Genomic DNA, 24,996 nt, shown 5'->3' on the forward strand with positions numbered 1-24,996 from the left:
TTTCAAATCTCGTATCGCATCGGAAAGGCATTTATTTTCAATAAAAAATAAGAAAATAATCAAAAATTTAAAATAAAGTACCAGGTAGGGTTAGGGTAGGTGTAGGGAGGGCTTTATTGGCTGCTTAAAATGACTTTATATTGTAATCAGCTTGGTTTCATTGATGGTATATTATTTAGTTTTGTAATGCTTTATATGTTTATAATCATTACATACTATTGAAATACTGTCAACAAAAATAAACTCACATTAACACGTTCATAATTTTATGTATTTATTGTTTGCAGTATCTTAAACTCTCCCGAACAGCGTTTTTGCTCACAGATAAGATGACAATGGCCGTAGAGCGCCCTCAGGCGACCGTTAATTTGACATCAGAATGAATACCCTACCAACGAAAAAATTTGAAATACCCACCAAATTATCATAATTTTTGTAAATTAAATGGCATTTCTAATTCAAACTCTTTTTATTTTTTTTATTTTTTTAAATTGCAAATAAAAAGTACAATTTGACCGTTGAAAGGTAGTATGCCGGTGAAACAGGGTCACAATTGTTATTTTTCAAGTATTACAATACTTGAAAAATAACAAGGGGGATACGAACAACATCACATGTAGATATAAGGGCAACATAAATCAGCATGGTATATCATCACAAAAAAAAAAGAAATAAAAGAAATTACAGATACCTTACAACAGAATCAAGAATGTTAAATGTTTTAGAAGCCTTTGAGTTGAAAGGTTTGCACACATTCTTAAAAGAAGTAAAAAGAGATATTACATCAGATGAAAACATTCTAAAATTAGGTTTACAATGAATAGTTCTGGCTTTATGAAGGTGAAATTTACCCAGAAGACAAAGCAATAATACAGTATGTTCAAGATTGCTGTCTTTTTGAAAATCAGACAGGAAGATGATAGCTTCTGTAATTTCGATCGTTTTGTTACAACAGAAGGAAATTAACACGTTAACTTCTGGCCAAAAAGATTTAGAGAATGGGCAATGACAAAACAGATGTAGAATAGATCCTTCATCAGTATTACAAAATGAACACAATGAAGCTATATTCTCGAAAAACCTACTTAAGAATAAATGACAAGGGTAGTATCTGCGAACAATTTTAAAATGGAGTTCTTTAATTTTACTTGGAATAAAAAATCTGTGAGGAGAGGTCCATAAATTATTCAAATCAGAGTCCGGATAACAGATCCTCAATTTAGATTGTGCTTTAGAGGGGCATCCTGGAGTTGAAGATAGGGCATTCCTGATAAAGACGTTATTACATTTTTTTATCTAATACATAAACTCCATTAAATGCAAGTGTAGGAAAATGGTTGTTTACACAGCCATAACATAAATGTGCTTTAAACAAAGTTTTTAAACTGACGGATACTTTTAATCACTTTATTATAATCTCTTAGTGAGATTGTTGCACCTTTTAAAGACACAAAATCAGGAAAAGAAAGAATGTCTCCCTGAGCATTGAATAAATCAGAAACAAAAAAATATTTTGATTCACCCATTCAATGAAAAAAAGTGATTTATTACCAGACAATATATTTTCATTGTTCCAAATAATACATGCGTGCGGGGAGAAATTATGTTTAAAAGCAATCTTCCAGGATTCTAGGGCTTGTCAATGAAAATTTGAGAGTTTAGTAGTTAATTTAGTACACTTAAAGTTGCAGGACAATAAAAATTTAAGGCCACCACAACATTTGAAGATTAGGATCCAAAACCAGGGTAACTCATCATTAGATAAACAATTCTTAATCCAGTTAATTTTGAAAGTCTGGTTAATGGTTTTAAAATCTAACGCATTAAGACCACCCTCCTTATCATTTTTAATCATAGATTTCCTTTGAACACACTCTGTCTTATTTTTCCAAATAAAGCGGAATAGCAGAGAGTTAATAGATTTGACAGTTTTTTGATCAACATAAAGGGAAAAAGCACACTGTAAACCCAAACAGTATAACTAACTTAAAATGGAAAGTACCTGTTACTCAAAATGTGCCAAAAAGTTTAGCTAACTATTATTTTTCAGTTTATTCAACATCTATCAGAGATTTAAATTAACAGTAATAGTTTTTTTGAGTTTTTACAACTACACTAAATTTAAGAGTTTAGGGAACTTGAAAAATAGATTCAACCATAATCAAATACTTTAATGTCAAACATACGTCCTCTAGTGGCGTAAAAAAAACAAAAGTGACGTCATCGCTAACAGATGCACAGAAGTTCGCGCTCTGAGGGCGAACTGTTTGGATGGCTACAAACATATGCAAGTATTCAGCGGTTTCAAATAATGTTGCCGTCTAGTTGGTATCAGCTACACTAACACCCACGTTAGGTTTTCCATTTTTCAAAATATTTAGAATAGAGCTACCAGTTAAAAGTGTCCAAACATATGTAAATTTCTCTAACGTTAGGATTTGAAATGATGCAGCGCACATGAACATTTTTAAATCATATTAAGTCGTGTATTTTTTCTATACGTGAAGTCAGCTGCAGGTTATCTGGTGAAAGTGCGTGTTCTATCTCTTTTCTTTGTGTTATGGATAGTTTTCTTCGACGTTTTGATGCATAAAAGTAGTCTGAACTTAACAGGCCTGTCCGGTCCACCTGTCCACGCTGTTCCCGCAAATCCAGGTCCTAAGGTGAGACAAGAACCTTCTTGTAAATATAATCTTATTAGACTAACATTAATAAATTGGTAATGAAAATTGCCTCACTGATGGAAGTTTTGTAAATTTGAAGTTAAATGTTATTTCATATGAATTAGCCCTATATGTTTTAGGATTGTCACTGCCTGTTAAAATTAAACATTTCTTTTAAAAAGTGCCAAATAAGGTTGTCTTTTGTTTTGAAAGATTGTTACAAAAAAAGGATATTAAATGATGCAGTGCACTCAAAGTGGCAGTCTTACAGTATGGCCTTTCTGAAAATGTGTGTATTTTTGTATAGGTGGAGTCAGCTGCAGATCATTTGATGAAAATTATTTTTCTTTGTGTTTTCATTTCTTCGACCTTTTGATGCACAGGCCTATTGAGTCCACGTTCTTCCTATTGCAGTTCCTAAGGTGAGACACACATTCTTGCAAATATAATTCTATTACAAAATATAAAAATTTGTAACCCATGAAAACCCATTTATCTCGATATCACATAGGAGACAGTATTACACATAGGCTCAAAATCCGGAACCTTTAGTTCATTACCAGTCCATCACCAGTGAAAGAGATCCTTGGATGCTGGCCAGCTCTACGTTTGGAATCACAGGTATAATTAACTTTAATTATGTGTTAAGAATTTATTTAATAGTTTCAGTCGTTTTGTGACGTGCTTTTCTTGTCTTCTGTTTCAGGTATGTGCTGAATTTCAGCGCATTACCAACCAGAATTTGACAAACACATTTTACGCAGAGCTAGACCGCCACAGTGTTCGCCTGATGACTTTATATCGACAGAGAGCAGCGAAGACTGGAAAAACTGCTGATGCACTTGCTGAATTTCTTCGGGTTCATGACTTAAAGGTATTATCGTGGTATTATTGTTGTTTAATGCTTCAACAGACATTGTTTTGACTGTATATACTGAATATTATCACTTGATCTAAATATATAAGTCTAACTATGACTTGGATTTATTATGTACTAAGTGATGAGTAAACCTTTTTTTGTATTTTTTGTATTTAATTTAGAACAGTGGTTCTCAAACCTGTCCTGGAGGACCCCCTGCCCTGCACATTTTGTATATCTCCCTGATCAGACGCACCCAATTTAGTTCTTGCAGTCTCTACAACGAGCTGATGAATAGAAACCTGTGTAGATGAGGGAGGCATACAAAATTTGCAGGGCAGGGGGTCTTCCAGGACAGGTTTGAGAACCGTTTATTTAGAATACATTAAAAAAACTTCTGATGTGTCTTTGTGTCCTTTTAAAGGGATAGTTCACTGAAAAATAAAAATTCTGTCATGAAATACTTGCTCGTTGTTCCAAATCTGTATAACTAACTTTGTTTGGATGAACACAGAGGAAGACATTTGGAAGAATGCTGGTAGTCAATGGGTTTGGTTATAAACTGGTAGTCAATTGTTTGGTTATAAACATAATTATAAACATGTGTTCATCAGAACAAAGACATTTATACAGATTTGGAACAACTTAAAGGTGAGTAAATGATGACACAATTTTTATTTTTGGGTGAAGTATCCCTTTAAGAGTCAGGACTCTTACCGTGATTACTTGTTTTATCTATGCCTTGATCAACTTTTTGGCATTCATTCCGTTTTAAGTTAGCATTGGTTTTGTGCTGGCTAAAATGTGTGTTCCACTTTTAACATTGTTTTCAATGTGAACTTTAAGGATCAACATGATGTACACACAAGGCGAACAACAGTGCTCTGTGCACTTCCTGTGTATCTGAGAGAAGACACTTCAAAATTCTTTAAAACATGCACGGTAAGTCACTTATTCTGCATATTTCTTAGGATTATATGTCAACATTTTTTTCACACTGGTAAGATAGCATTTGGTAATTGTGTTTCAATACTTTTTACATCCAGATTGAAGATGATTCAGAAGAGCCAGATGTTGATTCATCAGTTGCCCTTTTGACAGTCGTCCGAGAACTCCCAGACATTGCTGTTCAGTACAATCCAGAGAAGATTTCGATCATCCTTGAGAATGAAGTTGTCAACAAACCTTCAGAGACTCTCTGATGCTTTCCTTTTGATGTTTGGCTTAATCTATGCATTGGATCTCTCATATCCAAAAGAGATGGCCAACACATTTGAGTTTATTCAGAAGGTTCTTTTGGGTCTTGATGATGGCAAACTTAAGCCAAGGGTGCTGGCTCTAAAGAATGACTTGCTGATTCATGCACAGTAATTTTATACTGTGTGCCTGTGTTGTGTTGTTTTCTTTGGCATATGTGACATCAGGTATATGTGCAAGATTTCAACAAGACAACAATTGGTGCTCTGCCTAAAATATAAACAAAAATAGCAATTTCTTCTGTCACAAAGTTAAAAAAATTTGAAGACAGCAGATCAAGAAAGCTTAATTCTGCTTTGTATTCATTAAGGTAATATTTTAATTTATTATTTTTGACCAGGTGTGCCTTTTGTTGCACATTACTGTTGTCACTAATTTTGTTTGCATAATGCCTATTCCTTTAGGTAATATGACAATTGATTTTCTTTGACCAGGTGTGCCTTTTTTTTGTTGCACAGAACTGTTGTCACAGTTTTTGTTGGCATAATGGCTGTTTAGGTAATATTTCAATATTTTTTTATTTGACCTGGTGTGCCTTTTTATTGCACAGAACTGTTTTAATTTCTCATGTTTTATAATAAATTTTTGTACTTTGTTTAATGATTTCAGATTTGTAATTTGTACTGTTAAGTTGTAAAATGTATATATTTGAGTACAGGAAACTTAAAAAAAACAAGGCAATCAGTTGCCACAAAATATTTAAGTAACATTACTACTACAATTTAAGTTATGTAAATTATATAATTTAATTTAATAACACTTAAAAGTAAGTTTAGATAAATTAAAAGTGTTGATATATATTTGAGGGATATTTTAATTAAGTGAAATAATTAAAGTTGTCAGTACTCAACTTTGAGTTGCATTAAAGTAAAGATGAGCAATACACTAAATATATATTTTGATTTAAATGAATGTTTATTTATAATTTACAGGTACTCAAAGTAAGTAGCTATATGCTTACTGATGATATTGAAGTTTGCAAACTTACAAAAATAGCGGCAATCAGTTGCCTCAATTTTTTTGAGTTAGTAGAACTTATCCGGGTTTACAGTGCAGGATAAACTAAGCGTGATATGCCCTCAGCTTTAGTCAGCAGGACTCTCCCATAAATAGTCAAGTCTCTCTGCAGCCAACAACATTTTTTTTTTATATTATCTAGCCTTGGCTGAAAATTGTGACGGAGACGGTCTGAATCAGATCTGCAGATATCAACCCCTAGATTTTATTTTTTATTTTACCTGACATCAACACAATTTTTATTTGAATCATATACATATAAAATTTCACTTTTGTTGGAATTTACTACTAAACCTGAAGCTTTGGAGAAAAGATTAAATTCATTTAAAGCAGCAGAAACTTGCGAATCATTTTTAAGAAAAAGACAAGTATCGTCAGCTAACTGACTTATGATCAATGTATTCCCTCCAATATTTATACCTTCAATATTGGAGTGCTTTATGTGCAGGCTTAATAGCTCAGCGGCCAATAAAAAAGAAAAGGAGAGATAGGGCATCCCTGGCGAATACCTCGGCCCACACAAAATCGGGGGGAAGTGCCAGAAGCTAAGGAAACACAACTGTTACTACCGTTATATAGAGTTCGAATCGCGTTAATAAAGGATCTACCAAAACCAAACTTAGAAAGGGCCTCAAAAATAAAAAAATGCTCAACTGTATCGAAAGCTTTATAAAAGTCAATAAACAAAATGAATGCCTCTTTATTTATGAATTCTGAATAATCTAATATATCTATATCTAATATTGTTAGAAATATGTCTACTTTTTAGAAATCCAGATTGAGTGTTAGAAATTATGTTTGCTAAGCAATGTTTGATCTTTTCAGCATATATAGAAGCCAATATTTTATAATCAGACTTCAAAAGGGTGATTGGGCGCCAATAATCCAAAAGACTGGAATCCTTATTAGGCTTAGGAATAAGACAAATGAGACCTTGTTTCATTGATTCTGCCAATTCACCATTGTTTAAACACTCAATAAGGGCCCCGTAAAGAAGAAACTTAATGGAGTCCCAAAAGACTTTAAAAAATTCAAATGGTAAGCCTGGAGATTTATTTTTTGGCATTCTTTTTACTACATTAAACAGATCCTCTATATTAAACGGTTCCCCACAAAATTCTCTATTCTGGTCATTAATTTGAGGAATCACAGAGTCAATCTTATGGAAAAACAAGGATGAAGCATTAAGATCAAAAGAAGAGGTGTATAGATTTTGATGAAAATTAAAAACATGAGAAGAGATCGCAGAGGGGTCATTAGATAATGTATCATTAATATAGAGAGGAGATCCTCTTATTACTTCCACGTTTTTTCTCTAAGTTGAAAACATAAGCAGAGTTTTTTTCGCCAAACTCAAGCCATTTTGCTCTTGATCTAATGAATGCGCCCCTTGCTTTCTCTAAAAATAAATCATCCAGACTGCATTGTAAAGTATAAAGAGATTCATTGTCATCCTCTCCCGGGTTAGGATTCCTTAAAATCTCATTCATCTTTCTAATTAACTCTGTGATTTCCTTATTTCTAACAGACACTCTATTCTTTCCAAATTTTATAGAGAATTTTCTACATTCGTATTTAAAAAGTTCCCATTTAGAAATGGCCGAGATATTAGCCTGAGATATCAGATTATCCGCGATTTTCCTAATCCCCTGACAATATGAGTCAGATAGTAAACAAACAGGAACAATTTAACTTCCAGTAACCAGGGGTTACTTTTCTTCTCTGCTTAAATTTTGTATCAGAAAAATTAATATCAACTGCTGCATGATCTGTTAGAGGTGAGGGTGAAATTTCTGCTGATGTTAAATATGAAATTAAAGAATCTGATATTAGCCACAGGTCGATACGAGATTTTTGAGAAAAATCTGATTTAAACCAAGTGTACATGTGGCTATCGGGGTGTAAATATCTATGTGCATCAATTAGGTTCAGCCTTTGACATAACTTTCCTATTAGGGGGTTAACGCTATTAGACACAGTTCTAGGCGGAAATCTATCAACTACAAAATCTGGTGCCTCATTGAAGTCACCACCAATTAATATAAAGGGATATTTGAGTTTCAGATTACTTACATTAGGGATTATATCATCAAAAAGAGATTTATTGTTTGAAGAATTGTTGAACCCATATATGTTAACCATTATAAAGAAATTATTATCCAATAGAATAACTGATATAATCCATCTTCCTATCCCTGAAGAAAGCGTTTCTATAATCTTTCCCTGAAATCTATCAGTGAGTAAGATAGCGACCCCACCTGACGAACTGGAATTATGACAGAAAGAAATAGGGCTCCCCCAATGGGTACGCCAGAATTTTTCATCGTCCACACATGAATGTGCCTTTTGCAAAAAATAAACATCCTTTTTCATGGATTTACAAAATAGAAATAAAACTTTTCGTTTGTTTAAGTCACGTTTGTTTCTCGCCTCCTTGTCTACCGAATTGGTTTGGGTTTCAGCAACTCGGATCGTTTGGCTTCTGTCCATATTGCATCACGACATGTGCGGGATAAGAACTGGACGATGATCCGCCGCGGGTTGGAATTTCCAGACTTGGGGCCAAGTCTATGCGCGATGTCGACCATGTCCTGTAGTTTCTCCGCGGGGTATGGACAGAGGTTCCTGAACAGCTCAATGACAACCATTTTGACGTTTTCCCCTTCTCGCTCAGTCAAAGTTACCACTTTATTAAAATTAAGCACTGACAAGCTAGGCAATACCATGTTCAATATTGCAGATTAATCGCATTCGATTATGAACGCGATATCGCGTAGCTTGTAACTACGGCTCTGTGTATTAACTGCAGCTCCATTTGAAAACCGGTGATGAGATTTACCACCAATCACAGAGCCGGCTTTACTGATGCGATTAATTGCACAGCCCTAGTTAGGACCCACATAGACCACAGGGTGAGCACCCCCTGCTGGCCTCACTAACAATCAGTACAACAAAATCTACCCCTAACCCTACCCCCACACCCTGACAGACAGCTTTGTTGACCAATCATTAAGATCTTTCTCCACGCCCCTACCTTTTGGCACACCCTAACCTTTCGCCACGCCCATTGCTCAAGCCTGCAGTTATCCCTACTTGCTTCCAGCAGCAACCTAGTTTTCCCAGGAGGTCTCCCAGGATAATATGTCCCCCCCCGTCAGAAAGATGCTAAACAGATCGACTATTTGTTCTCTCCATCGGACTTCAAACACATTCCAAAGAGAACTAAATTACCCTCGGTACCAGGCCTGGCTGACCAGTGGACTACCCCCACGATTACAAGACACATAACACACACATAGAGACATTTTCTTTATTTAGACCATAATTAACCAGTTACAAATGTATCTGTTGTTTGTATGTTTCCTTATTATATTAGCCTAGTTACCACTCGTTATTCGTATTAGTAAGCTCTAAACACTCATATTCAGGTGTATGTATGTCTGGTTTAATATGTCTCTTTCTTGATATCAAAACGATCTGTTCTTTATTCCTCAAACAATGATGTACACTATGTGATCGTGAAATGCATTATACTGTACTGTGGGAATAATTGCACCGATTCTCCAGACCAGTCATAAAACATGCAAATGAAGTGTCAAGTGGGACAAAGAAACAAAATACCTGCTGAAACTATGTGCCTTGTTATTGGTCAAACTAACCAAAATGGGTGTTACAGGGAAACCAGATAAAACTTAAACATAAACAAAAATGGCGCCGCTGATGGCAGCTATTGTGCGTTGCTCCTCAGTGTTTGTATTGTTTTTCTTTGTTTTTCCTGTTTTTTGTTTTTCAAATAAAATCAGCTTTACCAGGGATGATCTGCTGAACATTCGGCAGAACACACCACAAAATCTTCTACCGGTTTTGATTTTTCGGACGTTTTGCTGGACATTGTAGTTGGCGGAGCCGTAGCTCTGGTCAAACGCTACAGGAGGCGCAGACGGGGAAAGAGAGCGCTCGTGAAACTTCGTCAGCGCGGATTTAGAACGGCGTTACCTAGCATCCATCTGGCGAATATCCGCTCTCTACCCAACAAAACGGACGAACTCCTTCTGCTCTCCCGGACAAACAAGGACTTTTCTAACTCTGCTGCTCTCCCGGACAAACAAGGACTTTTCTAACTCTGCTGCTCTATGTTTCACGGAAACCTGGTTGAATGGCGACATACCGGACAGCGCGATTCATCTGCCTAATTACCAGCTGATCAGAGCAGATCGGGACACAGAATCAACGGGGAAATCGCGCGGCGGCGGGACATGCTTTTACATCAATGAGAGGTGGTGTACAGATGTAACTGTGTTAAAGAAGATGTGCTGTTCAGATCTAGAAACGCTCTTCATTAACTGCAAGCCGTTCTATTCGCCGCGGGAGTTCTGCTTGTTCATTCTCGTGAGTGTTTACATTCCACCGCAAGCGCACGTGAGCACAGCTCTACAGAAACTCGCTGATCTGATCACAGAGAGTGAACAACAACACCCGGACTCTGTTTTAATCATTCTCGGGGACTTTAATAAAGCAAATCTCTCCCGTGAACTGCCAAAATACAGACAGCACATCACATGCCCCACCAGAGACAGTAATATATTGGATCACTGTTACACAACAATAAAGGACGCATATCACTCGGTTCCACGAGCAGCTTTAGGACTCTCTGATCACTGTTTGGTTCATCTTATTCCATCCTACAGGCAGAAACTTAAGTCTGCGAAGCCTGTATTAAGATCTGTTAAAAGATGGACTAACGAAACAGAGCGGGATTTACAAGCCTGTTTCGACCTGACTGATTGGACTGTTTTTGAAGCTGCGGCAAATGACCTGGACGAGCTCACAGAGACTGTAACATCTTATATCAGTTTCTGTGAGGACATGTGCATTCCTACCAGGACTCATCTATTCTACAACAATGACAAACCATGGTTCACTGCCAAACTCAGACAGCTCCGTCAGGCCAAAGAAGATGCTCACAGAAAGGGGGATAAAGTATTGTACAAACAGGCCAAATACACACTGGAAAAGGAGATCAGAGTGGCAAAGAGGAATTATTCTGACAAGCTCAGGAACAAATTCTCTTCCAGTGATCCGGCTTCAGTGTGGTTAGGATTGAAGGACATCACCAGCTACAAAACACCACCCCCCAGCACTCTGGAGAATCAACACCTGGCAGACGACTTAAACGAGTTCTTTTGTCGTTTTGAACGATCACCCCACACCCGCCCAGAACACCCCTCCACACAACCATTCACACCTCCAGCAACCCCTCTCTCCCCCACACCTACAATTCAAATCAGCGAAGACGATGTGTGCCAGGTCTTCAGGAAGAACAAAAGAAGGAAAACACCTGGTCCAGATGGTGTGTCACCAGCCTGCCTAAAAATCTGTGCTGAGCAGCTGGCCCCCATCTTCACACAGATCTTCAATAGATCACTGGAGCTGTGTGAGGTCCCCTCATGCTTCAAACGCTCCACCATCATCCCCGTTCCAAAGAAACACAAAATTACTGGACTTAATGACTACAGACCTGTGGCCCTAACGTCTGTAGCCATGAAATCATTCGAAAGACTGGTTCTGGCTCAACTGAAGGACATTACTGGACCCTTACTGGACCCCCTGCAGTTGGCCTACAGAGCAAACATGAAGTGCAGTCCCAGTCAACATGGGACTGCACTTCATCCTGCAGCATCTGGACAGACCAGGGACTTATGTGAGGATCCTATTTGTGGACTTGTGGTCTTTTATCATTGAATCCATCCTCTGCACCTCAATAACTGTCTGGTTCAGCTCAGCTACCAAATCTGACCTTAGAAGACTACGGAGGGTAGTCCGGACTGCTGAGCGAATCATTGGTACAACCCTCCCCACTCTCCAAGAACTGTACTTTTCCAGAGTGAGCAAAAAGGCTGGTAAAATCACTCTGGACCCCTCACATCCAGCACACAACCTCTTTGAACTTTTACCATCTGGTCGACGCTACAGAGCTCTGAGCACCAGAACGACCAGACACAGGAACAGTTTCTTCCCTCAGTCAATACATCTCATGAACACTCAATAAATAAACGTAGAACACACAACTAATACATTATCCATTCACCACACTCACTTATTTTATTTTTATTTTCTCATTTCTAATTTGCACATACTTGACCTGTACATACATAGTCGCCTATATTATATATTATATATTGTGTATTTTTTTATTTATTTTTTGCTGCTTTGTACATTGGTTATTGGCTATTTCCTGTTATTTTGTTTCATTACCTGTGTCCTGTCCTGTTACTGTCTTTCTGTTGCACTGTGGAGCTTCTGTCACTATAACAAATTCCTTGTATGTGTAAACATACTTGGCCAATAAAGCTCATTCTGATTCTGATTCTGATTCTGAACTTCTCCCACACCCAAAAGGCGAAGTCTTCTCTTTACTTTCGGTGACCTGGAGACAAACATATCACCTTGGAAATCTCGCGACTCCCCTTTCGGCGGGTGTACAAGTTTCTGGCAGTTTTAAGTCCAGTAACTTTTTCGATTCACTTCGGACCAATCAACTGGAATGACGAAGCTTTCACTCCTAAAGGAATTCATCAAGAATCTACGCATTATACAAGATATTTGCCATCAACGACCCTGAGAGCGCTTGTTATGTGATCAGCTCCGCTGTTTTGTAATAAATGCTATAATAAATAAGACACTTGTTGATACTTCTTTGTGTAACATTAAAATATATTACAGTGCTCATAAATGCACACAAAACTCAAGTACATATGGAGGGATGGGTTCTAGCAGACCAATCACAGTGCTTGAGGTTCGCGTAGAATTTTAAGAAATATAAATTGGGCGTAAGAATAGGCAGTTGTGCACCATCCCAGTTGCTCAAAAAAAAAAAAAATACTTGACTCGCCATTCCCGCATCAGCGCCCATTCGCACCTGAATGCTAATCATCATAATTGATGGACAACTATGCCAGTTAAAAGACATCAGCAATACGGCGCAGAAGGGAAAAAAGACAAAGAAAAAAAGATGCAAACGAAGACCTTGCATCACTTTCAGGTAGGCTACATTCATAATCCTGTGAAACGTTTTTGACTGTTGACATTATAATGTGTTTTAATGTCGGTAATAATTTCACCACCACCAACGCATGTAATATTCTCTCTGAGTTTCCATGTTCCCTTACGAAAATTAGCCACGGTTTCAACATGAATAAAACCAAAAATCATGGTTCTTGTAGTAGCCATGGTAACCACAAATTAACCATGGTTTTGTTACTTCAAATAATAATTTACAAAGTAATTTTCTGTGGTTATAAAAACAGACCTAAGCCAAAAATGACTTAAAATGCATTATATATATATATATATATATATATATATATATATATATATATATATATATATATATATATATATATATATATATAAAAAAAGAGGCAGTGGTATTAATTGGAATACACTTCTAATATTCAAATCCGTTAAACGATTGTTAGGCTGCATTAATTAGGTCAACCGGAACCAGGAACACTTCCCATAACACACATAACATACTTGTTACATAGTAAGGAGATTGACATCTACGCTAATATTAGTCTGTTTCTCTCTTATTCCGAGCTCTCCGTAGCCACCTGATCCGGTCCGTATCCAGATCAGATGGTCACGCAGTCACCAGATCCAGTCCGTATCCCGATCAGATGGTGGATCAATACCCAGAGATGACCTCTACAGCCCTGAACGTCAGCGGAGACCAGGGCACCTAGATGAGCCCCAGAGACAGATCCCCCAGTGAGGACCCCGCCACCTAGACAGCCATCGAGAAAAGACCACTGGAACCAGTTGAGCCCTTACAAGCTGACTTTGCTGCAGTTGGAACAATCTGCTGGTTCGTTTGGCCAGAGGAGAACTGGCCCCCCCGACTGAGCCTGGCTTCTCCCAAGGTTTTTTTCTCCATTCTGTCACCGATGGAGTTTTGGTTCCTTGCCGCTGACGCCTCTGGCTTGATTAGTTGGGGACACTTAATTTCCAGCGATATCGTCGACCTGATTGCACAGACACTATTTAAACTGAACTGAGCTGGACGATGACATCACTGAATTCAATAACTTTATTGCCTTTAACTGAAAATTGAGTGTTTAATCTTGTCATTTTACATTATTGACACACTATTTTCCTATTTTGATATTGTGCAGTTGCTTTAACACAATTTGTATTGTTAAAAGCGCTATATATTTTTGGCCACCTTTTTGCTATATGACACAGCCTCTATAATTTCTTCAACAAAAAAAACATGTGGACATCACAACCCTTACAAAAATTAACGATGGTTTTATTGTAGTAAAACGGATTAATTTTCTTTTGCGTGATTTCTGAATGCTTGAGGCTATAAAATCAATCAGACAACTGTATTAATAAAATCATAGCCATAGGTAACTGTTTAAAGCTACAATTGTAATTTATAAATAATACAATTTAATTACAATTTATTTACTTGTATTTTTTATTAAAGTTCTATTTTGACCCCTATAGTAGTTTTTGTTGTTGTTTGTTATTTGAGGGAGGGGGCACAGCAATAGAATCCTGCTTAGGGCACCCATTTGGCCAGCAGCGGCCCTGGACGCACTGCTCACTTAAAATGGTGCTGCTGTTACGGCTCGCGGTCTGGATGGATGCCTGGGTGCAAATGTGGTCTGCTATTTGAATATCAGTTATAAAAGTATTTAAGGATAAAAGACTCGAGTCTGGAGTCATTTCATGTCGAGTCTGAAGTCTATAAAAATGCGACTGGAGTCCGAGTCACTAAATTGAGTGCCCATCTCTGCTATGTAACAATGTAATGATTTTGATCAGCAGTTTGTTCATTGTTGTGAGGCCGATTACATAGATGTCAAAGTTATAGTGCCACCAACTGGCAGCAGGAAGCAAGTCATTTTCCAAATCCTTCTAAGTCAGCCTCTAATTTTTACACAATTTGCTTCACATTTCATCAGAATAATGTCAAAACACGCTAAGCAAAGCTGTGAAGGGATTCTTGATATCTTATATAGTGTTGCCATGGCAACGTGGCAAACTTTAATATTATTTTTAGGCGTTTTTGATGCACTTAACATGCTTAGAATTTCAGGAAACTCAACACACACATCACAGTGCATAGACAGACATTGGCAAAAGCTCAGAAATGGGCATTCACTCAGAATGATCAATGGCTAAATATAATGTTTTACATAAATACAAGTGCAATATTTGGTATCTGAAAAAGAGGTTCGGAGGTAAACTTTATTAAGGCTAAAACAAGTTTTATAACAGCAGTCTTATGAGCATGAATGGTGAAACAAGCAAGAATCAACTAAACTTGACTATTAAAATAAACTTGGGAGACAATTTTAAAGATGCAACAACATAATCAAGCTAAAACTTGAATTTAACATGCTAATAAGTAGGTATTGTAAACATCACTAAAATATATTGAAATAAAAATCACTTGTTTATTCGGAATTACCGTATTGACCCGAATATAAGAATGTTTTTTTTCTTGGAAATACATCTGAAAAAACGCGGTCGCCTTATATTCAGGGTCTAGACTTTAACATGTCAATAATACACCCACAACAATAGGTGGAGCCAAACATGCATAAAACGCGTGTGCCATGAAATATGTAATTTAATGTGTGTTGTAAAGATCGCGAGTGAAAACAAAAGAAAAAGAAAAGCTTACAGCGGCATGAGTCCTGACTGTCATGTTAGCCTGATGAGAACAAATTTCCTCTGTAAGTGATTTTAAAACATAAGACAGTATCCAGATTTAAAGACTACAATAAGATTTCACTTCTACTGTTAATAAAATTTTGGTAGGCTACTATGAGATGGATAGCTTAAATGTTATACAATTCAGATGGGCTACCTGTTATTTTTATGGTAGCCTATATCAAAAAGTGTATATTTTGAAGAAAGTGAAGTGACATTCAGCCAAGTATGGTGACCCATACTCGGAATTCGTGCTCTGCATTTAACCCATCCAACGTGCACACACACAGCAGTGAACACACACACACCGTGAACACACACCCGGAGCAGTGGGCAGCCATTTATGCTGCAGCGCCCGGAGAGCAGTTTGGGGTTCGGTGCCTTGCTCAAGGGCACCTCAGTCGTGGTATTGAGGGTGGAGAGAGCGCTGGACATTCACTCCCCCCACCTACAATCCCTGCCGGCCCGACACTCGAACCCGCAACCTTTGGATTACGAGTCCGACTCTCTAACCATTAGGCCACGACTTCCATCTTTTTTAGATGTCTTTAGACATCTTTTTTAGATGTCATTGTTGGTACATTTTACCAGTATTAACCATACTTTCAAAACAAAAATTAAAATAGGAAAAATATGCAATATGAAAATAATTTAAGAAAAAAAATGTTTTACAGAGAGAAAAAACAAAAACAAGATTTGGTTTTCAAAAAGCCTTTTTCCAAAAGGTACGTCTGGAAAAAGGGGGGTCGTCTAATAATCAGGGTAGTCTTATATTCGGGTCAATACGGTACTATAAAATAGCTTTGTATTCCTTTCCTTCCTTCCTTCCTTCCTTTAAAGGCTTATCATGGTTGTATTGGTAAACAGTAATTCTAACAGAGCTCTCTGGATCGAAATACCTCAGCTGAAAACAGCTCTTTAGATTAAATTCCATCCGGGAATGTATCTTTGTCTTTACAGAATGGGTGGAAAACGGAGTGTGTAAAAATGATCTGTAGGATGCTGGCAATACTAAATAATCTACCACTAGGCAGCCGAGACTGGTGGCTCTTCGGTGAACAAACATCTTCAGACAGACTCCTGTGAAGGATTAGTCACACTACGAACAAGATTTTTTGTCAGACTGCTGGGGAAAATCATTTAAACAGCTTTGGACTTTTTTTATTACTTGTTTTTCACCACAGATAAGATATTCTCTCTTGATATGTCCTTTGCTGTCTCAGCATCCTCTTCAGGGTTGAAGTCTGCATTCAAAATCTTGGTATCTGTAAACATGTAAACAAAATCTAAGCTTTTTGCTAAACAAAAATCATTTTCATATACATACTTTGGAATGTGATCAAGGACATGCATTAGAAGCTCTTTGGCTGAAAAAAAAAAATACTGTAAATTTAGGTGCATTAATGTAGCCTATGCATTTTTATCCAAAGAAACTTTCAAAGAAAGATGTTGTTTGTATAGTGTGTTAGTTGGGTCTTCTGACCTTGTATCAGTATTATTTAATTACCATTATTTCATTATTATTTTACATGATCCTTTTTTTTTTTTAGATTTTAAGTTAGTTTTTGTGCCTTTTCACAACAAACAATGAGAAAATGCTAAATAATGCTGATGTCTTTCACGCCAAATGGAAGTGTTTCAAGCTGCAGGAAACGCAAGTTCATGCTTGTTCATTTTCATGACGGAATGCAGCTTTGACTATTTGGTAGAAGTCAGCTGCGGAGCTTGCCTCAGCGCGGGCTCAGCAGAAGTGTGTACTGAGAAAGCACAGCAGCCAAAAGGGGATGCTCCCATTCTGTAAATAATCTGGGATTAACTTTGATATGAATAAAGCAGTGTTAACATACTTAAAATTATCCAGGTTTTAATGTAAACTCTATCTAAAAATAATGTTGTCTACATTTACATTTATTCATTTAGCAGACACTTTTATCCAAAGCAACTTACAATTGAGGAATACAATAAGTGATTCATCAAAAAGAGGCAAATAAACACAGGTAGTGCTTGCAATACATAGTTTCAGACATTGTTAAGATTAGTACAAAATAGACAGTAAGAGATTAAGGAAAGAGAAAGCGAAGGTTTTTTTCTTTTTTTTAAGATGAAATCAAATGAGATGAGTTTTCAGGTGTCACTTGAAAATGGTCAGGGAGTCAGCATTCCGGATAGGGGTGGGAAGTCAAACCAAACTGCTAAAGGGCGGAGGGAAAAGGCTTGAGCATACAGTCTAAAATTAGGGAAAGTAAGACCTCCATGTAATCTACATCGTTGTAAGGTAGTCATTTTAATACGAGGACGTTTCCCATCCCATATATACCGTGAAACACATGCATCTAGTTCCAGTAGCCAACCGGTGGAGCGAGAGAAATCATGGAAGAAAATAAATTGATACATGGGAGAACATTCATTTTAAATCACTGATATACGGGCCTGAAAAGAAGTAGGAAGACGAGACCAATTTTCCAAATCTGAGGATACTTTGGCTAGATTACCATTATAGTGTTTTGAGACGATTTCCTGCAGGGAAGGAAAGACATCTATCCCCAAGTACTTAAAGTTTTGAAACAATGGAATAGATATAGAAAGGGACATGAAATCAATTTTAGAACTGAGGGGAAGTAAACATGACATACTCCAATTAATTTTAAACCCTGAGTCAAATAAATTCAGCACATGAGGAATAGAATGTGACGGCTTCTCCAAAAACAATAAGATATCATCAGCAAACAAAGAAATATGATGATGAGTATTCCGTATATTTATGGGAGAAATAGTTTCAGATTGTCGGACCGCTTGAGCTAAGGGTTCCAAGGACAGGGCAAATAACAGAGGAGACAGCGGGCAACCCTGACGAGTACCTCGATGTATAAAGAATGGGTTAGAGCGAACAGCACCTGTGAGAACAGTGGCTGCTGGATTGGCATACAGAACTTTTATCATATTTATGAAACTCGATCCTAGACCCAGATGCTGTAGAACCGCCCATAAATAGTTCCATTCTAGCTGGTCAAAAGCTTTCATCGCATCTAGAGATAATACTGCGCAAGGAGAGGACAAACTATTCTTTGAATTAATGATATGATATAACCTGCATAAGTTATTCGAAGCTGAGCAAGATTTAATGAATCCTGTTTGGTCATGATTAACTAGCCTATTCATAAATTTCTCTAGACAACGAGATAGTACTTTAGCATATAATTTAACATCAGTCCCTATCAAAGAAAGTGGCCGGTAACTAGAACAGGAAGTCGGATCTTTATCTTTTTTTAACAAGAGAGAAATAACAGCTATATTAATGGATGGGTGAAATGAGCCTTGAGTAACTGAAAAATGTATCATATGAATGAATGAATGATGCATTTATATAGCGCTTTATTGTGTATTGCTGTACACCCAAAGCATTTTACAATCATGAGGGGGGGGCCTTTCCTCAACCACCACCAGTGTGCAGCATCCACTTTGATGATGCGACAGCAGCCACGGTACAACAGCGCCAGTGCGCTCACCACACACCAGCTACAGGTGGAGAGGAGAGAAAGATAGAGCCAATCAAGTGTATGGGGATTATTAGGAGGCCATGATTGACAAGGGCCAGTAGAGGGAATTTGGCCAGGACACCGGGGTTACACCCCTACTCTTTACGAGAAGTGCCATGGGATTTTTAATGACCACAGATATTCAGGACCTCGGTTTAACGTCTCATCTGAAAGACGTGTCGTATCTAACATGAGGGGGCCTAAATCCGACCAAAAAGTAGTATACTTTTAATTCGATTGGAATGCCATCTATGCCTGGGGATTTCCCTTTGTTCATAGATAGAATTGCTGACTCCAGCTCCTTAAGAGTGATCGGTTCAGCCAGGTATTCCGAAGTCAAATCTGACAGCCTAGGTAAATCAAGGTTGGACAGAAAAGATGCAAAAGAGTCAGGGTCACCATCAGCAGAAGAAGTATAGAGGTTAGAGTAAAAAGAGTGAAAGGCAATATTAATGTCTTTTGGGTCTGTCATAATGAGCCCAGATTTGGATTTCACAGATGAAATATTAGCAAACTTTTCATTGTTGCGTAATCTTAGGGCTAAAAGGTGGCTTGGTCTACTCCCTTGAAAATAGTAATTCTGCCTGGATCTTTGAATCAAGAAATCTGCCCTGGATCTCAGTTATGAATTGAGTTTGGAACTAACCGCCATGATTTTACGGAGTGTATTGTCTGAGAAACAACGCTGATTATCTCTAGTCAGATTCTGGAGCTGTGATTACAGGGCGGTCAGCAGTTTCGGATTCGGATCCAGAGATGGTGGCTATGCTTGCCTGGGCCGCCGAAAGGGTCGGGCTCGAGTGGAATCCTCCACCGCGTCCCGAACCCTCTAGGTTGGACGATTGGTTTCTCGGGGTGGCTCGCGCTGGTTCTCGGGGCCCCACTCCGGTGCCTTTCTTCCCGGAGGTGCATGATGAGCTCACTAGATAGTGGAAGGCACCTTTCACTGCCCGAAACCGGTCTGGTGGTTCGTCCTCCCTCACCACCCTTGATGGTGGGGTAGCGCGGGGGTATACGGGCATCCCGCCGGTGGAGCGGTCGGTTGCGATGCAATTGTGTCCAACTACTGCTACCACTTGGCGTGGGGTTCCATTGCTCCCCTCCCAGGCCTGTAGGCACTCGTCGGCCCTGACCGGCAGTGCGTATACGGCTTGTGGTGAAGCTGCTTCCGCCTTACACGCTATGGCGTTGTTGCAGGTTCATCAGGCTAAGGCACTGAGAGACCTGCACGAGGGTGGTCACGACCCAGAAGTTCTCAGAGAACTTCGTACCGCCACGGACCTCGCGCTATGGGCGACGAAGGTTACGACGCGGTCTCTGGGTCGTGCGATGTCCACTATGGTGGTCCAGGAGTGCCATCTCTGGCTGTGTCTGGCGGACATGAGGGATGCGGAAAAGAGACAGTTCTTGAATGCCCCTGTGTCCCAGGCCGGCCTTTTCGGCGACACAGTGGAGAACTTTGCCCAGCAGTTCTCCGCTGCACAGAGACAGACTGAGGCCATCAGGCACATCCTGCCCCGGCGTGCAGCTGCTGCCTCCACCTGCTCGTCGCCGAGGGCGGCCGCCTGCCGCCGCCCCCGCTCCCGTGCAGCAAACGCAGCAGCCTCCAGCTAAGCAGCGCCGTGGAGCCGGCCGCAGGGCAGCCGCCCCGCCCGTCCAGGCCCCCGCCAAACCTGGTGGCAAGCGTAAGAGCAAGCGGCCCTGAGACGGGCGACCCGGAGATGGGGGGGGATGCTCTTCGGGAGATGGTGAACGCACCACTCCCTCCCCCGGAGGAGGGCCGAGCGGAGAATCTTTTGTTTCTTTTTTCCCCACCCAAAAACTCAACAAAAGAGCAGTTTCCTCTATCTCTGGGTCCCCCGAGCGGACGGGGAGTTGTGGACGAGTCAGTCTTGATTCACACTATCCCGCCTCTCTCGCCAGTGAGCAGCTGTGGGCGGTTCGGGAGTGCGGTCAACCGTACTACCCACGCACCCTCTGCCAAAACGCAGGTTGGTGTTCCACACACGCTGACCCTGCTTCGGACCGGCAAAGAGAGGCCCGAGCACGGTCCCTGCGTTTCTCCTCGCTACCCCGCCGCGGGTACGTCAGCGGTTCCGCTAGTGCCACTTGTACGGTTTCTGGGGGCCTGGTTAGGGCTTCCCAGTCTGTCTCGTTGGCTCCGCCAGACCATCAGACTTGGCTATGCGATTCAGTTCGCCCGGCATCCTCCCAAGTTCAGGGGCGTCCACTTCACTTCAGTGAAAGCGTTAGATGCTCCTGTCTTGCGTACAGAGATCGCAGTCCTACTGGCGAAGGATGCGATAGAGCCGGTTCCTCCAGCCGATATGAGGTCGGGGTTTTACAGCCCCTACTTCATTGTACCCAAGAAAGGCGGTGGGTTGAGACCGATCTTGGATCTGCGTCTCTTGAACCGGGCTCTTCACAAGCTTCCGTTCAAGATGCTCACGCAGAAACGCATCTACGGGTGTGTCCGTCCCCGAGATTGGTTTGCAGCGATCGACCTGAAGGACGCGTACTTCCATGTGTCGATCCTTCTGCGCCATAGGCCATTCCTGCGGTTTGCGTTCGAAGGACGGGCATATCAGTACAAGGTCCTGTCCTTCGGGCTGTCCCTGTCGCCCCGTGTCTTCACGAAAGTTGCGGAGGCAGCCCTAGTTCCCATGAGAGAACAGGGCGTTCGTATTCTCAACTACCTCGACGACTGGCTCATATTGGCTCAGTCTTAGGACCAGTTGTGCGAACACAGGGATTTGGTGCTCTCACACCTCAGGCAGTTGGGCCTTCGGGTCAACTGGGAAAAGAGCAAACTCTCCCCGACGCAGAGGATCTCTTTTCTCGGTATGGAGTTGGATTCGGTCAGTCAGACAGCACGCCTCATGCAGGAACGTGCTCAGTCGGTGTTGAACTGCTTGAATGCGTTCAAGAGCAGGACAGCGGCCCCACTGAAACAATTTCAGAGGCTCCTGGGGCATATGGCAGCTGCAGCGGCAGTCACGCCGCTGGGGCTGCTTCATATGAGGCCGCTTCAACACTGGCTCCATGGCCGAGTCCCGAGGTGGGCGTGGCAGCGCGGATCCAAGTCACACCGGCCTGCCGCCGAACCCTCACCTCGCGGTCAGACCTTTCGTTTCTGCGGGCAGGAGTGCCCCTGGAACAGGTCTCCAGGCATGCTGTGATTTTCACGGATGCCTCCACCACCGGCTGGGGTGCCACGTTCGACGGGCTTGCGTTGTCGGCACATCAACTGCACTGGCACATCAATTGCCTAGAGTTGCTAGCGGTACGTCTGGCCTTGATCCGTCTCAGAAGGCGTTTACGAGGCAAACACGTACTGGTCCGCACGGACAACACTGCGACCGTTGCGTACATCAACCGACAAGGTGGTCTGCGCTCCCGTCGCATGTCGCCTGCCACCACCTCCTCTGGAGTCAGAAGCATCTGAGGTCGCTTCGTGCCATTCATATTCCAGGCTTGCTCAACCGGGCAGCCGACGAGCTGTCACGAGCTGCGCTCCCCGGAGAGTGGAGACTCCATCCCCAGACGGTCCAGCTGATTTGGAGACGTTTCGGACCCGCTCAGGTAGACCTGTTTGCGTCTCTAGAAACCTCTCATTGCCAGAGGTTTTACTCCCTGACCGAGGGAAGACTCGGCACGGATGCACTGGCACACAGCTGGCCGCGGGGCCTTCGCAAGTATGCGTTTCCCCCAGTGAGCCTTCTCGCACAAACAATATGCAAGATCAGGGAGGACGAGGAGCAGGTCCTGCTCGTGGCGCCGTACTGGCCCACTCGGACTTGGTTCTCAGAACTAATGCTCCTCGTGACAGCCCCTCCTTGGCAGATTCCTCTGAGGAAGGATCTACTGACTCAGAGACGGGGCACCTTATGGCACCCGTGTCCAGACCTCTGGAAGCTACATGTCTGGTCCCTGGACGGGACGCGGAGGTTCTAGGTGACCTACCCCAAGGGGTAGTTGACACCATCACTTCGGCAAGAGCGCCGTCCACGAGACAGGCCTACGCCTTGAAATGGAACCTGTTCGTGGAGTGGTGTTCTTCTCACAGAGAAAACCCCCGAAAGTGCCCGATCAGAGTCGTGCTTTCCTTTTTGCAGCAGGGGTTGGAGCGAAGGCTGTCTCCCTCCACCCTTAAAGTCTATGTGGCTGCGATTGCTGCCAACCATGACCCCATGGAAGGGAAGTTGGTGGGTAAGCATGACTTGGTCATCAGGTTCCTTAGGGGGGCAAGAAGGTTAAATCCTCCACGGCCCCCCTCTATACCCTCTTGGGACCTGTCTCTAGTTCTCAAAGCACTACAGCAGGCCCCATTTGAGCCTTTGCAGTCAGTTGAGCTGCAGTTTCTTTCAATGAAGACTCTGCTCCTGCTTGCATTGGCCTCCATCAAGAGGGTAGGGGACCTGCACGCATTTTCGGTCGACGATTCGTGCCTAGAGTTCGGGCCGGCTGACTCCCAGGTAATCCTGAGGCCCCGGCCTGGCTACGTGCCCAAGGTTACCACTACTCCCTTCAGGGACCAGGTGGTGATCCTGCAAGCGCTGCCCTCGGAGGAGGCAGACCCAGCCCTTGCTTTGCTTTGTCCCGTCCGAGCGCTAAGATGCTACGTTGACAGGACACAAAGCTTCAGGACCTCAGACCAGCTCTTTGTCTGTCACGGAGGCCGGCAGAAGGGGAAGGCCGTCTCCAAGCAGAGGATGGCCCACTGGATAGTGGACGCCATCGCCCTGGCTTATCAGGTACAGGGTGTGCCCTGCCCGTTCAGGTTGAGAGCTCACTCTACTAGAGCTGTTGCATCCTCCTGGGCGTTGGCTCGTGGCGCCTCGCTGGCAGATATTTGTAGAGCTGCGGGCTGGGCGACCCCTAACACGTTCGCTAGGTTCTATAGCCTTCGTGTGGAACCGGTTTCCTCCTGTGTTCTCACCTCAAACGGGTAGAAGCACTGAGAGGTTCCGTTTTCGGGTCGGCTTGCTAAAACTGCTCCAGAGAGTCCGTACTGTAGACCCTGTCGAGTTCCTCCGTCCCCTCGGCAGTCAGATGTGGCAGAGCATCTGACGCCAGGCCCTCACTCGCTGAATCCATGAGAACCGGTAGAGGGCTGTGTTCCATATGAAAGGCCTAGTTGGATCCCATATGTGTATAGTCCACGGTATAGCCTGAGAGCCCGTGTTTCCCTGGCAGGTCTTCTGCCAATCTCCATGAGGTACAAATTCCTCTAAAATCCCATATGCGAGATCATATGCGTAATTGCTCCGAACCTCCTGCGGGAAGGGCGAGCTTCCGTAGCGTCCGGTTCCAACTGGAACGGGTACGTTTTCCCAGTGTTATCCAGTCTTACTGAGTGGATAGTGCCATGGCAACAGTAGCTGGTCTTCTGTGGTAGCCCTGACCTGCGCCAAAAAATAGGGGCTCAGGAGGCTTCCACAGGACACTGGAAGGGGCAGTACCCGTGGCCCTTTGGTAGGGATCCCAATTCGTCGGTCACCGACGTGACTCGGAGTGACCGACTGATAGGGAACGTCTCGGTTACGTATGTAACCCTCGTTCCCTGAAGAAGGGAACGGAGACGTCACGTCCCGTCGCCACGGCTGCTGTACCACCGCTGAGTGGCCGGGTCACCGGCTCGGCTCCTCAGCGAAAACCTGAATATGCGCTGCACCCGCTGCCTACTTATACTCACGCTGTGATTAGCGGCAGCTGGATGCAATAATCGCATGCCAATGTGCATTGGCTTGTTTAGATACTCTCGTAAGGGATTGGTCTAAGCGAGATCCCAATTCGTCGGTCACCGACGTGACGTCTCCGTTCCCTTCTTCAGGGAACGAGGGTTACATACGTAACCGAGACGTTAATTTCGATAAACTCTAAACTGAATTGACTGCAAAAGTTTTCATCTTGTAACAATTTAGGGTTAAATCGCCAT

General features: G+C 41.8%; 1 protein-coding gene and 1 long non-coding RNA gene across 3 annotated transcripts in view; one reads left to right on the forward strand and one right to left on the reverse strand.

Moving 5' to 3' along the window:
• Nucleotides 1-2,231: 2,231 nt before the first annotated feature.
• On the forward strand, nt 2,232-5,381 carry LOC306873930. Of its 2 annotated transcripts, none has more exons than XR_013784544.1 (6): nt 2,232-2,663; nt 2,971-3,085; nt 3,175-3,284; nt 3,370-3,537; nt 4,369-4,464; nt 4,569-5,381. It is a non-coding gene; the product is annotated as an uncharacterized lncRNA (long non-coding RNA). The 2 variants fall into 2 exon arrangements; XR_013784545.1 differs by having other exon boundaries at nt 2,261-2,663; nt 3,047-3,085; nt 4,569-5,377.
• A 9,596-nt stretch (nt 5,382-14,977) lies between these two features.
• LOC306873922 (PC4 and SFRS1-interacting protein-like) overlaps nt 14,978-24,996 on the reverse strand; it is a 112,722-nt gene continuing 102,703 nt past the window's right edge. The window contains exon 14 of the mRNA XM_079423487.1: nt 14,978-16,787. Coding sequence (XP_079279613.1) covers nt 16,687-16,787 — 101 coding nt within the window. The 3' untranslated portion in view covers nt 14,978-16,686. The remainder of the gene's footprint in view (nt 16,788-24,996) is intronic.

Source organism: Barbus barbus (genome assembly GCF_936440315.1).
Source record: "Barbus barbus genome assembly, chromosome: 8".
Lineage (NCBI taxonomy): Eukaryota > Metazoa > Chordata > Actinopteri > Cypriniformes > Cyprinidae > Barbus > Barbus barbus.